The 15,868-nt window shown below is 26.3% G+C and overlaps 1 protein-coding gene across 1 annotated transcript in view; it reads right to left on the bottom strand.

Moving 5' to 3' along the window:
- Window positions 1-15,868, bottom strand: part of LOC107442821 (UNC-79 domain-containing protein) — a 72,734-nt gene that overhangs the window by 29,080 nt on the left and 27,786 nt on the right. The window contains exons 16-27 of the mRNA XM_043042321.2: window positions 13,683-13,786; window positions 12,431-12,518; window positions 11,971-12,059; window positions 10,368-10,491; window positions 9,006-9,296; window positions 7,027-7,257; window positions 5,672-5,990; window positions 4,056-4,222; window positions 3,431-3,579; window positions 3,138-3,295; window positions 2,016-2,197; window positions 311-512 (exon numbers count right to left, since the gene is read on the bottom strand). Coding sequence (XP_042898255.1) covers window positions 311-512; window positions 2,016-2,197; window positions 3,138-3,295; window positions 3,431-3,579; window positions 4,056-4,222; window positions 5,672-5,990; window positions 7,027-7,257; window positions 9,006-9,296; window positions 10,368-10,491; window positions 11,971-12,059; window positions 12,431-12,518; window positions 13,683-13,786 — 2,104 coding nt within the window. The remainder of the gene's footprint in view (window positions 1-310; window positions 513-2,015; window positions 2,198-3,137; window positions 3,296-3,430; window positions 3,580-4,055; window positions 4,223-5,671; window positions 5,991-7,026; window positions 7,258-9,005; window positions 9,297-10,367; window positions 10,492-11,970; window positions 12,060-12,430; window positions 12,519-13,682; window positions 13,787-15,868) is intronic.

Raw genomic sequence — 15,868 nt, 5'->3', positions numbered from 1 at the left:
TGATTGTGGTAATGTGGTCAGCAGTGCGCACAGGCAGTCTAATTTCCCAGACAAGCTGGTTGGGTTTCAAGCTGCCATTTGGGATTGAACCCTAGTTCTTCGCAATGACAGTGGCTAGACGAAAAGAAAACCCAACATTTTCCAAGTGCAACCTAATAAGCTGCTAATCATTTACCAAGTTGAATACCATTTTATTTTATTTGAATAATAACTATCAATATTATACAAAAATTAATAATTCTTATGTGTTCAACAACACATAAATAAGGTACATTAAAATTCAAAGTTATAAATTGAAACCAATTTTTACCTCGAACATAAGCTACCTCTCCAAGTTTTTCAAGAATAATTTGATCTTCAAGAAAAAGTGTATCAAAACGATGAAGGAAAATTTCCCATGTCAAAAAACGTTTACTTTGAAGCTGATTATGTAGTTGAAAAATGGTTTGAAGAATCAAAGGTCGATCTGTAATGTTATTATCGAATTGCACTTCTAAACACCAGACACACAGCTAAAAATAAAAATTATACATTTCAAAACAAGCTCTTTTATAGCAAATTCATAAGTAGCATGGGGTTAATTTTAAAACTAAAAATTATGATATGAACAGATAAGAAATACTGCCAAGGATCATTCTGAAACTAGCAATAGTTAAGTATTTTAGTGAGACATTTACATTTGACAGCAATGATTTACAAATTTCTAATATCCAAATTATATTTATAATTTTTGCGTGCAAATATTAACAGATAAAAGTAAATTTATGATTTTAAATTTTTTTAAAGAAAAAAAGAGGAAAGACAATACAAAGCCTTATTTATGTGTAATAATTATAAAATTGTCAAAAAATTGTAAGTTAAAGTTTTGGTTCTAATCATAATGAATAAAAAGATAACCTAAATTAAATAAAATTAAAGACCAAATATTATGCCCTAAGTATGTTAATGCAATGATCTCAAATTCATTAATCAAAAAAATAATAAATAAATAAAAAACAGGGGATATTTATTGTTGAAAATATGTTTTTAAAATAACTAATACTGGTAATTGTTATTTCTTTACAGTTTGTTCTTCTACGGCTCTGTATTATAAATGCAAATATAAGTTAATTGCTTGTTATCATATAGTTTGTCTTATTTTAGCCTTACAATCATTTATGTATATAGGTTATTGCAGGTATTTGTTTGGCATTATAATATTTTCTGAAAATTCAATTGTTACTTTCATAATTACATAGGTAAAGTCAGAATTTCTTTAACCTGTATTTTTTCCAATAAAACAATGGTCAATAAAATTTTTTACTTTCTAACTATTTGGTAATTTTATTAAGCAAAGTTCAGAAAAAATATTTGTGAGTATCTTAAAGAGCATTTTAATTAAAAAATATTTCTTTAAAGTTAACAATTCCATTTCATTTTCAGAAGCACAGAAGCATAATAAATAAAGTAGAAGTATGTAACTAAATGAATTCTGGGAAGTAATAAATAAACGAAATTTTTTTCTTGATTTGAAAAATAATTGAAATTTTGTTTGTTAAAATAGATTTTAAAAAAATCAACTGCAAAATCCCTTTTCAAGCTCTGAAATATTTAACGAGTAAAAAATACTATATGAAATTTTTTTCAATAACATTTTTGAATCAGTAGCAGAAATTTTAATTTTACATTTAAATCTGAAAGATTGCAATTTCATAAAAACTACAATTCTTAAAAATCAATTGTTCTGTTATGGGCAATTATATTTATGTAACAAGCTTTTTGTTTATTTTATTTTATATGAACTCACTTCGCAAAATTTCTGATACAAAAGGAAACAGTAATTTCATACTATGCAATATAGAAGTCATACTATGCAAATAATCTTAAAAATACAACTTTATCTTACTACATCAAAGTAGTTTAATAAAATATCCAAGCTTTTTAAGTGGCAAAATTACTACGCCTCTTTTTATTATCAAATCTGCCACAAATAATTTTTCTCAAACCTAGATTAGATGAGCTTAAGATATACGTACCTTCAAAGAGGGTGTTTTAATGCTGTCTAAATTAAGAAGTGTCCTCTGAGAAATTGTCGGCTGTTCATCGTCTAGACTATGCACCAAATAACAGAAAGATCCAGCTAATGCAGACTGCATTAAGGGGCTATTCTTCACCGTTAGGGAGTCCACAAAGTGAGCAATCACAGTAACTTTTTCAACTGTAAATTGAATTTAGTATCAAATTTTTAATAATTGGTTCAGAAAGATAGAAATAAATCAACTTATATAAATAAGTGAATTATAAAATGAAATTATATTGCTGTTTGGCAACCTCAGTATGTCTTCCAGTTATTATTTGCCCAGAGATACAAAAACAACTGCAATGAGTAAATATCACAACAGTTTACTTAACTTCACATGCCTGCGAGTTTGATAAGGAAGAATGCTTTTTATTCATTGCACAGTAAGTATTCATGAAAAATACATATCAAGTTAATATAGTCTACCCTCACCTAGGCTAACCTCAAATTCATAACTTTTACAATATTAAGAAAAGAATTTCGAATTCTCTTACAAATTTGCTATTCGGATAGTAGAGGAGAAAGAAAAACTCGTTTGTAACAAATTCATTTTTCATCAACCCATGCTTTCATAAAATATTTTTCTGTGGTAGAACAAAAATGTTTTTTCAATATATGTCAAAAAATGCTTACACGAATAAGGATCTTGTGCATTGTGGTAATTTCATACAGTAGCAAAAAATTTGAATTTGTTAACAATGAAATATAATCCTATATGTTACAAATTATAGTTTTTCTGCTTGAGAACTAAATACATGCTGTATAACTTGTAAAATACCAACATAGTTATTATTTTGATAAAAATGTAAAAAATTATGATTTTTCCCTATTCTAAATTTATGAAATCACGAAATTTTTAGCCTTTTCTTTTGATTACATGATTAGGAGGTTTGTCTAAAAAGTATTCTTTAGAAGGGAAGAAGAATAAATAAGATACTGAATTAAAAGCTGTTTTTTATCACATACTTGATTCGCTTTCAAGCAAATTTTGCTATACAGTCAAGCCTTATTGTAAAACAAAAATGGATAGTTAATTTTTTTTTCAAAAAAAATGGAAAAAAGAAACACTAACACTAACCAGCAGCAAATCTGGTCCTCCACTCAGTACTATGAAATTCTTGTTCAATGATTTTCCAAAACATATCAAAGCCAGATGGAAGAGTTATAGCATGCAACAGCAATGATGTTGCTAATTGGGCAATGTGAGAAAATTCCATCTGAAGTAATTTCCATAAACTGCAAACAAAAAAAAAGTAAAAATTTTAATAATCATTAATAAGAAGTATAAAAAATTAGACGCATAAAAATTGAACCAAAAAGAAAAATAAATTCTAAAGAATAACATTGTTTGGATTTTACGCATTAACATACTTCATCACTAAAAGGTTCTCTTGACACCAGATCAGAAAACCACGATGATTGTGTGCAGCCTTATTCAGTACTTCCGAATGTAGACACATAATTTTTAGGCATGTTAGTATGTGATAAAGTACATCAGCATCTTCAAAGACTGCAAGATCCTAAAAAATAATTTAACTATGCTTAAACTTACAAATATTCAGATAGTCAAAAATTAAAGGTTTAGAATAAAAGAACATATTAATTACATCGTAAATCACAACTTTCCCAATTTATATCTACTGCACAACATTGCTGTTCTGAGAATCATAAATTCCAATTTAATTCATCTACTATTATTCCAAGATGTTTTTCTTTTGTAGATTTAGATTTATGGGAAACATACTATATCATCAAGAGCAATGCATATTAAGTAAATGACTCTTCTGTGAAACCATTTTTCCCATGCTATTTTAAACTACCTTAATATAATATTTGTGATTTCTGACATTTGCTTTTAAGTTTATTATCATTATGACAATAGTCATATTCTAATGAAAATGTAAGAATTTCGTTTCTTAGTATCATTTTAACAATTTTAGTTCTAAGGGACAGAGAAATGGTAAATATTATACTGAAATAGAAATATCAAACTTACTTTCAATAAAGCATAGAACAGCTGTAGCTGTGGTGGTAGTTCTTCAATTGTAAATTTAAACTTCCCTTCAGTAGTATGCCAAAATGAAGCATCATCTGTAGTTTGAGGAACAGCCTCCTCATTTTCATCCAAAAGAAGAGGAGTAGAAACAGTGCATTTAGCTCCAGCTAAAATTAATTATTACAATACAATATAATAAAATATTGCTAACAAGAAAACAATGCCAAAGTAGAAGAGTGCAAAGAAAAGTTATCACAAAAAAATTGTTAGCATATTAAATCTATTTCTAATTTTAAACATAATTCCAATCTTTTATTACTTATTTATTACTTCTGAAGATTTTGATTAGGTATTTCTAAATAGTTAAGTTACATCATTTTGATTAACATAATTGTAATATTTTAAAAATTCTTCATCCTCTTTATAAGTAAAATATGACAATCATCCCGATTTTTAAAAAAAATACAAAAGTTTTAGCAAACTTTTGAAAACCTGTGCCAAATCATGCATGCAAAAATTTAAAAAATTACTTATGAAATTCTTAGTGCAATTAAACTCATTAAAAACTTTATTATTACATTTTTATATTTGGCTGATGTTAAAATTTGATTTCATGTATAATTTTAATCATTACTCTGGAATAGATTTGATATGTACATATGCACTTGTTTTTCAGATTTTTTTCCCTCGCCAACATCAGAGGTAATAATAACTGCCAATGCTCAGATTGCTCTTGTGAGCACAGATAAGTTTGATGAAATGACTAGAAGAGTGAGATGAGCAAAGGTCGACTTTATAACTTCAATGTGTTTGTTATTTAAAGTTTAAGTGTGATTGCCTAGCATAAATTTGCCTAGAACTCACAACACTGATTTTTTTTAAGGCTAAGGAATTGCCCGGTTATTTTGTTTAATAGTAGATTTTCATATTAACTTTGAAGCGTGAGCTTGTGCAAAATCTTCATCTGATTCATTTTAAGTGCAATTGCCAAATATAAATTTGTCTCGAATTCGCTACAATGTTTCTTTTTTAAAAGGTTAAGGTTGGCGATAAAAAAATTGCAAACGTTAAGCTTAGGTGCATAAAAAATCAATTCCCAAGCTCCAAAAGCTTGCATTTTTTAGAGGGGAGATTTTGAAGACTTTATTTAAGCTGATGTTTTATCTTTTTAGTTGTTTATTTTTGTTTAAAAGATGCTTTGTAAACTGAACAATGACTATAATATGTTGAATTCCAGAAAAAATTAATAAATTCCAAAATAGTGAAAAAATTTAAGATGTCTCAGGAATCTCCTACTTCAGTGCCTCTGAATCTCACTACTAAGTAAGCTAACTATATAAATAAATATATAATAACATTACTTTTAAAACTAACACTCTACACTCAAGCAAAGAATTGTTAATTATTATAATCACATATAAAATAAGTTTCTTAAATAGGTTTTATATATCATAATTGTTCCTTGATAAGCACTTCAAATATTTTTTCTTTTATTTTGAGTAATAATGGAAGAAAAAAATTAAGGATTAATTCCTTCACAACTATGAATAAGCACAGCTTTGAAACTTAGATTAGAATAAAATTTTTTTGATAATTAAAATATACATTTTACTCACCAACATCATCATCGGTTAATGTAACTTCTCTTGCAACAGCAGCGACAACTGTCTCTGTAGGTATGACAGCCACAGTATCCAATTCAGCAGTACATTCTTGCACTGTTGCAGTATGGATAGGAGATGAATGCCCAACAAAGATACTGTCCTCTGTTACATCGGAAAAGAAGTTCACAACACTGTGGTGTGATGCATTATCTTCTTTGAGAGGAGAACTTGAGGGGACATCAGATTCAACTTTGGCTTTTGTTTTCTCAGGAGTGCTCTCTGGTTGATTCACAGACTCTCCATCCTCAAACTGAAACACTTTAGCAGGAATCTAAAATATAGCAGTTAAATTAATACAACTACTTTGTCGTGTATTTTTAACATTTATTTTAACAGCAAAGCATTAGTCTTTTTAAATTTTTATTATTAAAACACTAAAATTTTTATACTTTCAGTAAACAATAAACATAAACATTAGAAAATGTAAATATTATGAAGAAGGCATTAAAATTTCTGTGAATATTTCAAACTATAATTTTGATTATTAATTTTTTGATATAATACAAAGCAGTCTATTCTTGGATAATAAATAAATATAAAATTTTATTAGGTAACAACAACAAAAGATTTTTTACAAAAATACTTAATCTCCAAAAATATTTTTAAAAAAATATTATTTCAAGATCTGATAAATCTTATTAAATAAATGAATGAGTAACAATTCATAAAATATTATTTCATTTTCAATTAAGTAAAAATTCTTAGATTTGAAAACAATTTATCACTAATAAATGTACATGTTACAGCAGACCAAAAAATGAGCCATCCTGAATAATTTTTGGTCCAATGTTCGGATCTTCATATTCTCGAACTCAATCTTAATGGTTTGAGTGGGTGACCTCAAATATGATAATTAATTAGTGTAGATGATACTTTAAGTTAAAATACAGGGTATCAAGGCACTAAGTTCCTCAATTCGGTGGACAGATATCCAGTTCCGTCGGAGGGAAAAGGTATTTTAATTCAGAGAAAGAAAAATTTGTGTCTGATTTCGTAAATTAAAATATCTTCTCCTCTAATTAATTAGCATATTTGAGGTTACCCTTCAAACCATTGAAATTGAGTTTTAGAACATGAAGATCCAATTATTAGATCAAAATTTATTTAATGTGTTTTTTTTTCTTTGCACACAGTACATACACTTCTATTAAAATCTTTCCTTAAAAAGACATAGGGTTTATCCACTGAAGAGTAAAAACGTTTTAGATTTAAAAATCAAATGCAAAAATTATGTAAAGTAACCATATTAAAAAAATTTAATCCTTGAATATTAAAATGAAAAAGAGATATATGAAGGAAAATCTTACATCAGCCATGGTTACTTCCATTACAGGGGAAAAATATTCAATTAAGGTAACACTCAATTGAAAAAATATGGCACATATTTCACAAAATATGCACTGATTTCCATCACTTGGCTCAGAACAAGTATGTCGACCTTCCCAAGGAGCATCTACTAAGCTTCTAATCAATGATAGTATACTTTGAGCATGATTTTGCTCAAGACCCTTGTGCATGTTTATTTCATGAAGTTCTAACTGTAAAGGACAAAATAATATTAGATATAAAATAATTAACGTAATAGAGCATGAAAAATATCTAATATGTTCCAAGAAGAAATCTGACATACTGATTACTACAAGATATTACTAACTCAAGGTTTCTTTTCTGCTCAAATAACAAAATTAAATTAGGCATGTCCTTATCATAACGTGTACAGTGTGTCTCAACTAAGTAATAGCACACCGATTTTCTGCAATAACTGAACGCAAAGAAAACCAATGAGAACCAAACATATATATTATGAAAGTCTATATCACAATACATATTTACAAGGAGTAATCCCTTGGTGGACCTGACTAAAAAAAAATCGAATAAATAAAAAAGTGTCTTGAAAAAATAAAGCCTCATCTGATTATAGCCAAAATATACAACATATTTTCTTATCTCACATAAAATATGTGATGTTGCATAAAATTTACAAATCCCAGGAAGATAACGTCAATATTATGCCAAATTTTAATGACAGTCTGCAATTTTAGACTCCAAACGGGGTTTAAACTGTAAATATTGTTAGAGATGAATGTTAGTTTTATTAACTTTGTAATAGTATTCATTAATATAAAATGAAACAGTACATTTGCTTATGTATTCATTAAAACTGAAGTAATAACAGCAAAGTAGTATACATTTATTAATAGTTATAAAAATGATTAAACCCCCACCAAAATTTTGACAAAAATTACTTCAACGTTGGGGTGGAGTAAATGGTAACAAAGAAAAAAAATGCAAATACCATTTATGAGAAAATTTTATAAGGTGTAAACATTGATAAATTTAATTAAATAAATAAATTATATTTTTAAATAACTAAAATATATTTCCATAATCTTTTTTTTTTATAACTAGGATCAGGTCAAATGCAAATTAGCATTAAAGTAAAAAATTATTTACAGAGATTAAAAAATATGCAGAACTGAAGACTGACTCAAGTTAAAGAGAGGCTCCGATTATCATATTGCCTCTAAGAGATTCAGTGTTCAAGTTCAGTGATAGGCATCCAAGCTTTATCCTGTTTTCTTTTCTTTTTCAAGGGGTTCTCAAAGAAATTAACAATATTTCCACTTTACTCTCTCTCCCATTTATTTCTTTTGACGCCTTTCCAACTGCAAAAGTTCCTCCTTGGTATATAGTCTAAGCTGGCAATGTCAGGATAGAATATACACTGAAATATTTTTTGTTTATTTATTTTCCCCCATTATATCTTTTTGTGTTTTAGAAGAAATATATATATAAGAATCATACATACTTTATGTAACATATTAAGTTTAAATATAGAAAGGCATTGCTTGATATGGGAGATGGAACAATGTAACAATAGAATTATTTTTATTAACTTTGTAACAGTATTCATTAATATGAAATGAAACAGTACATTTGTTTATTTATTCATTAAAACTGAAGTAATAACAGCAAAATAATATACATTTATTAACAGTTATAAGAATGATTAAATTCCATCTAAATTTTGACAGTGGAGATAGAAAATCTCTCTCTTAGAGGTATTAGATATGAGCTTATAGAGTATTGGCCTCTGCTCAATATCGGTATGAGCTTAACCAAATCTGAAGAGAGGAAGTTTGGTTAGTATTTTACAGCAAATTACAAATTTCAATACTGTTTCAAAATATGGTGGAAAAAAAGAACATTCTTTTATAAAGTTACCTATGACAAGAAAAATAATATCAATGTGCTTCAGTTATTTTGAAAACTAATAAAACAATACCTGTTTAATTAGTATATCTAACATCAATATGTAGCACGGTAAATGGATTTCATCATCTGATTTACACTCAACATCTAGTAATGGGTTTTCTTCTTCTGGAACATTGACAAGACTCATGTGGTTCCTTAGAAATCGCAAAGATCCCCTAGTTTCATGAGTTGGGGGAGGAATGAGTTTACATGCCGCTGAGGTTTCTTTTTCTTCATCACTTAAATTCATATTTTTAACTCCATTCATGAACATATCATACAGTAATTCAAGAGGAACAGGAACTTCCAGCATACTAAGAGTCTGCAAAAATAAAATTTATTTTTCAGAAAGTAAATTTTAACCCTATTTAATATTGTACAGACTGAATCTAATTCTTATATTTATTCTGAAATAGCCTTTAAAACATTATTAACAAATTCTATTTGTTTTGTGTACAGCTAAATTATAGATATGAAAAATTAAAGCTATAATTAACAAGAAAAATTATTGAAAGATATGACCTTATTATATTAACATAAATTATTTTTAATTATTTCTATTCCATATGCATTTAAAAAGGTATAAACCATTTTCAAACTTTGTAGTCCATTAATACAGAAGAAATGAACAATAGGGTTTAATTGTTGAAAATGAATAACTGCATTTAATATAATCATTTTATTTTAAATTAAAAAGAATGATTTTAAATTTCTAAATTAATTGTATATTTATATAATTATTCCATTTCATTTATTTTCTTATAGTTTATGTATCTGCAAAATATAAAAGTTAAAAAGTGTTTAATTCAATCAACTTTTAATTGTTAATTTATTTCTAAAAATATCAATATGCTTTTAAAATCTTGTGAAATATATTTTTGAGCCATCCTGTTAGATAATGAAATTGTAAGAGCTTAGCAAACTGATTGTTTCATATTAATAAGCGTAAAAAATTTTCCAATATGCTCAAACTCTTCATTGAATGAGATGGTTTGAAAAATGGTTTATCAGTAAAAAAAAATAGCAAGTGTGTGAACGTCTTTAGGTGTTGCAATTACTTAGTTGGTTAGCGAGATTAAGAACTTTGCAAAGCGTATAACTTTTAAAAAATATTATTATCAAAAACAAATACACAAACTGATTGTAAAAACATTTTAAAGTTTCATACCATGCTATATTTAGTATTTACATAGATCAAAATGTATAATTTGAAATAACAGTTTTAAAAATAAATATGTTACAATGAAACAGAATTTGAAAACCATTATATGTCAGTATTAAGTGACTTATTTTTCAGAGAGTTTCAATAAATTTAGAAGTCATCTAAAAACTTAGAATAATAGACATGTCTTTACTTTTCAAATATTTATAAAAAAATATTCAGATAGTTTACCTGCAACCAATATAAGGCCTGTTCTTGAACTGGAGCGGCTGGAGTTTTAAATCGTTCAATTAGAAAATTGAACATCTGCTCTGCACTAAATGCAAGAGGACTTAAAGTTGGATCTAAAACACTACTGCAATAATAATGAAAAATTCAGTCAGTGATATTAGAATGAAATATATAATTAAGCATTTTAATAAGTTAAAATACAGTAGCAACTTTTTATACCACACCTTGAAACATATATTCTTTTTTTTAAATTTATCACTTAAAATTTATTTTTGCACTTCTGAATTTCAAAAATCAGAAGAATCTATTTTCCTTAAAGAAAAGAAAATGATAAAGCAATTTCTCAAAAATTAAATCAATTTTTAAATGTAAAACTTAATTAATGCTTCTGTACACTTTCTGAAATTTCATGCTATAATAATGATAATTTTCATTTGGACAGCAGGCACTGCAGTATGAAGCATTGACTGCAGATATAAAAATATTGATGATGAAAAAATTTAGTACTTATATAATATTTCATTATTAAATTGTAATTTCAATGCTTAAAAAGAAATATAGTAAAATTCTTATCCAGTTTTGTGATCAAATACAAGCCAGAAAATCAAACATCCAAATAACAGTATAAGAAGCTAATTGTTATATATAGGATAAGATATAATAGATAGGATAGAAATACATATTTCACATAATAAAGGACTCACGAATCATTATCATGAATACCTTGTCATCATAATCAACCTTGAAAAGGATTTTATAAACTAAAGACGATCCTTATCATTACAGTTCAGATAATTAGAGTTCTTTCATTCAATGTGTTCATTATTAACTACAAATAAGCATGTAATAAAATTTATAACAAATAAGTAGTAAGATTTTGACATAAATTATTTGTAATTTGCAAAAAAAAAAAAAAAAAAAACCTCTTACTATGATACACACAAATTTTTAAAAGTGTAAAGTAATGGTGAACTTGAATTAACCTAGTATATTCTAAATTTTTGGTTAAATGCAAATTTATATTAAGGAGCATATAAATAATACCTATAATCAGAACAGTATATTCTATTAAAAATAAAAGCAATAAAAATAGTACATAATTTAATCATTTAAAACATGAAGTGTCACATAAGAAATTTTAAATGATGAAAATTATTTACAATGTATACCCTGTTCTACTAAAAATAAATGCTTTTAATGACATTCAGGGGTCTGTCCAGACATTTTGTGAAAGGTCCGGTTTTCGTGAAATTGTGAAAAAATTATACTCACATTCTTTCAACCAGGGTTCGCTTTTATGAATTTGTGCAAATAGGGTCGGGTTATTGCAAAAAACTTTTTCAAGGAGTTTTTAAATTGTAAATAGATACAAGATTATGCTCAGCACTGTAAAATTATAATTAAAAAAAAAATTACATTTTCAAAAATAAACAGCAATTGCTGCTTCTAAATTAGAGATGCAACATATAAATATTTGGTATTTAGCCTACACTGCTGAATGCAGAATAATCATTCACAACGGACCCAAATTTCTTCTAAACAGATCCCTTACATTAGTAGAAGAAAAATGAGTTGAATGAAGGTATAAGATGAAATTAATTACCTTAAAAGAATTTTTAACTCTGCAAATTCAGCTTCAACTGCTTCATGTCTAAATGCATCCATCCAGTATGGCATTATGTATTTCCATACCTGAAATGTAAAATTCATTACATCAATGCTACAGTTAGTAACTACATGAAGTCTCCTGAAAAGCATGTTTCACTTTATGCTTTCATATTAAGAAACTGCTGATTCATTTAACAGGCGTAGATTTCACCTTTTTAATCTTGTAATTTTATATTAAACTCAAATTACAAGAGAATATTTAAGTCAAATATTGAGACATACTTCATTCAAAGAAAAATCTGTCATGCATTACATACAACAAAACCCATGAAACTTCGGAAAGTTAGAACAGTGACTATAAGTTTCCAATTGCATTTATAATTATACAAACTACAAAAATTAAAAATATCAATTATTATAAAAAAATAAGAAATAGGAAAAAATGTAAAACTTACTTCTGCAGTTAGTACATCATATGGTGCTAAACACAGTAGTCTTTTCAATCCTTCTTTAATTTGAACAGGATAACAAGGCCATGTCTCCCTATCATTAAAATTAAGAGGGGTAAAAAACATTATTTGAAAAGTTCTAAACAAAACTCAAAAGCAAAACAAAATTATTTATTTTCAAATTTGATGTAAAAAAATTAAACCACTTAAATTCAAAAATTAATTTAAGAGCTATGTTGAAGAGATAGACAAATGACATTCTAAGAAAATATGAAAATGTCAAATCTAAAAGCTGTGTTTTCTAGAGAGCTTCTTGCTGTTGCTGTATTTTATAAAGCAGATGTTGCTAAATTTATAAAAACATCACTTCAAAGTTTTTTTCGCCATTAAACTCTTCTAATAAGGTTTAGAAGCTTTAAATACACTTTTCTTCAATGAAATTTAAATTACTTGTCGTAATACTATTAGTTGTGCATCTTTTTCCTTTTAAACAATTCAATTTATTTATTTAAATATCACGTTAAAAATATGGTAACGTTAAGTGGTTTTGATTTTTTGATAACATATACTTAAATTTTTATGCATTAATTTATTTCATAAATTAATAAAAACCATTTCAATAAAAAGCATTACAATTAAAATAAAAACAGTAAATGATTTTGAATAGAAATTTTGCTATAAAATATAAGTTTCCTCTGCAATCTTCTAAAATATTTATAACTTTAGTCACTGGATGTAATATTGTAATGCATAGATTTGAATAAGTTCACTTTTTTGCACTACTTATACATCCTCCAGCTTGCGCGCTTATTAACTAATAATTATTCATCATGTTACTGATTATTTAAGGATGAACTCATATTTTAAAAGGCAATCTGAACATTTACTAAATTATTAATGCTGCAACCCTATCAGTAAGTGAAGAGCTATTCATGCAGAATTGAAGAATATAAAGTGAAGACAAATTAGATGAACACACACAAGACAAAGGTAAGCATTCATTATTTTCCTTATTTTTTATTCACTAAGGACATGTTTATATGAAAAGATGCAATAACTAAAAGCTTATCTATAGTCCAGAATTCACTGCAGCATGTCAAGTGGTTAATTTTTTTTAAAGAAATTATCTTGATCATATCAGTACACTAAGTTTTATTTTAAATATAAACAAAAAACTGAAAAGCAAAGAAAAAGCTTTTTCTGAATGCTTTAAATATGGAACTTTAAGGAGGAAAATATTATTACAAAAAGCTTTTACCAAGGTCCACCAACTTTTGCATAGTCTACAGGATTAGGTAGTAAGCAGGATACAAAGACATCGAAATGTGTTTTTACAACTTCCATTAGCCATCCATGAATATACTGTTCAAAAAAATTGAATTACAAAATGAGCTTTATTTTACATGAATTAGTTTCTTAAAACAATAGCTCAAATGAAAATGTCAATTTTTTTAACAATAGGACAATACATTGTTTTCATGATTTGATACAAATTGTAAATATGTGTAACACACTAAAAATACAAATGCAATCTCTAAAATATATTTAATTATTAAAATATTTATAGTTCATAAAAATAAATACAACATTTACTAAACAAAATTGAGTCACAATGTTTTTAAATATTATTCAAAATGAAATAAAAAATCCGACTCTTTCTTAAAATAATAAAAAATTTTGTCAACGATATTCAGCTATTTTAAAATAATGAAGAATACAGCAAACATAAATTTAAAATTCAAATTGAAAAAAATTATTTGACTACTCAATCTATGAAACTTGTTCATTGGGAACGTAAAATACATAATGCAAAAAAAAAAAAAAACTTGGCAATTTTTTAAATTTTACAATAACCTGCTTTTACTTATTAAAATGCATAACAATGCATAATTTTAAATGGTTAACTAAAATATTTTAGTGTTTATATTATCCAATTTGTTTTGTCTTGCACAGATTTTTAAAAATATAACCCCTTTCAAAACAGCAAAAAAAAAAAAAAAAAAAAAAAAAAAAAAAAAAAAAAAAAAAAAAAAAAACTAGGCTTGCTTACAAGTTAACATTTTGTTGACTAATAATATAAAAAAAGCTTAGAAAATAGTTATACCACTTCAGAGAGTAGCAATAATTATTCTTGGCATCAATAATTTTCTTATACTACAAATATACTATTTTTTACCATTGAAAAGTATATAACAATTACAAATCTTACTGATTACATTTATATAGTGTACAAGTACTTCCACTATAGATATTTTATTTTTGGTTCTTAATGAATTATGTATTTGAGGTGCTGTTTTGTAAACAAAACTTTAAAAATGTCATGACAGACTATATAACAAAGGGAGTCAACTTCCCCTTTCAAAAATTAGAACAAGAGTTTGTTTAAATAAAAGTTTATTCATCAAACATGTAATTAAAAAGTTCTGTATTTTTGCAAGTAAATTATTATTTTTTCATAATTTATTTCAGAAGATACATCAAATGTAACGATGTTTTAAAAGACTAAAACTTTATAAAACATTTAGGTTTAAGTTTTCTTTCTTTTGGTATATTTAAGATAAATACTTATATTTAAAACATTATTCAGGTTTATTAAAATTTTCTCCTGAGATTATTTTTACATACACATAGCAAAACCTGAGTGAGTTAACCACTTGCGATAAGTTGGATTACTTATAAAAGGATGTTTGTTTCACATCCTATATCATATGACAATTAAATATACTTCTTACAAGTTGTAAATTAAAATAAATGCAATTAATTTTTCAATATGACTTTAAAATTTTATTTATCAAATATAAAATGTATCCTCAAGAATGGAATTAAATACTAGAATTAATTACAATTTTGCAGAAATTAATGTCATGCTGATTGGTTGAGAAAATAAAATCTGTATATTTTATTAGTGACATATTTACTATAAACAATTTTTTTAAACTAAAATATCACAAGAGCATCTATGCAATTAGTAAACTTACCACTATATCCATTTTAATACTTTAAAATTTATTTTGCTAAATATTATCAATTTATTTCTTGCAGAAGCTCTCAATAGTTTTCCCATATTGGTCTATTCACAAAGGAGTCCAGGTAAGTTTTTAATGCTTTTTTTCCAATTCCATGAAATTCTAATACATAACATACTAGCATAAAAACTTTCTTTTTTTGTCAACTTATCAAAGGTTTAGAAAAGCGCTCATAACAAAAATTACACTCATAATATCAACTCGCATAATACACTCTTAAATAACAATCATAACAATTTTGACTTATTTCATCAGGCATATAAGATAGACAGGTGGTCAGAGAACAAATATTTTGCACTATTTTATTACGTAGGACAAATTCGGATTTTGATAAAAGACGTTAACTTAGACACCTAGCAATGAAGTAAAAAGAAATTCACTATTTGGCAGCCAAATACTCCAATATTCAATTCTATCC

The sequence above is a fragment of the Parasteatoda tepidariorum genome, chromosome 2 (assembly GCF_043381705.1).
Source record: "Parasteatoda tepidariorum isolate YZ-2023 chromosome 2, CAS_Ptep_4.0, whole genome shotgun sequence".
Taxonomy (NCBI): Eukaryota; Metazoa; Arthropoda; class Arachnida; order Araneae; family Theridiidae; genus Parasteatoda; species Parasteatoda tepidariorum.
Note: the sequence above shows the minus strand (reverse complement) of the source record. Positions and strands in the feature narration are given on the sequence as shown.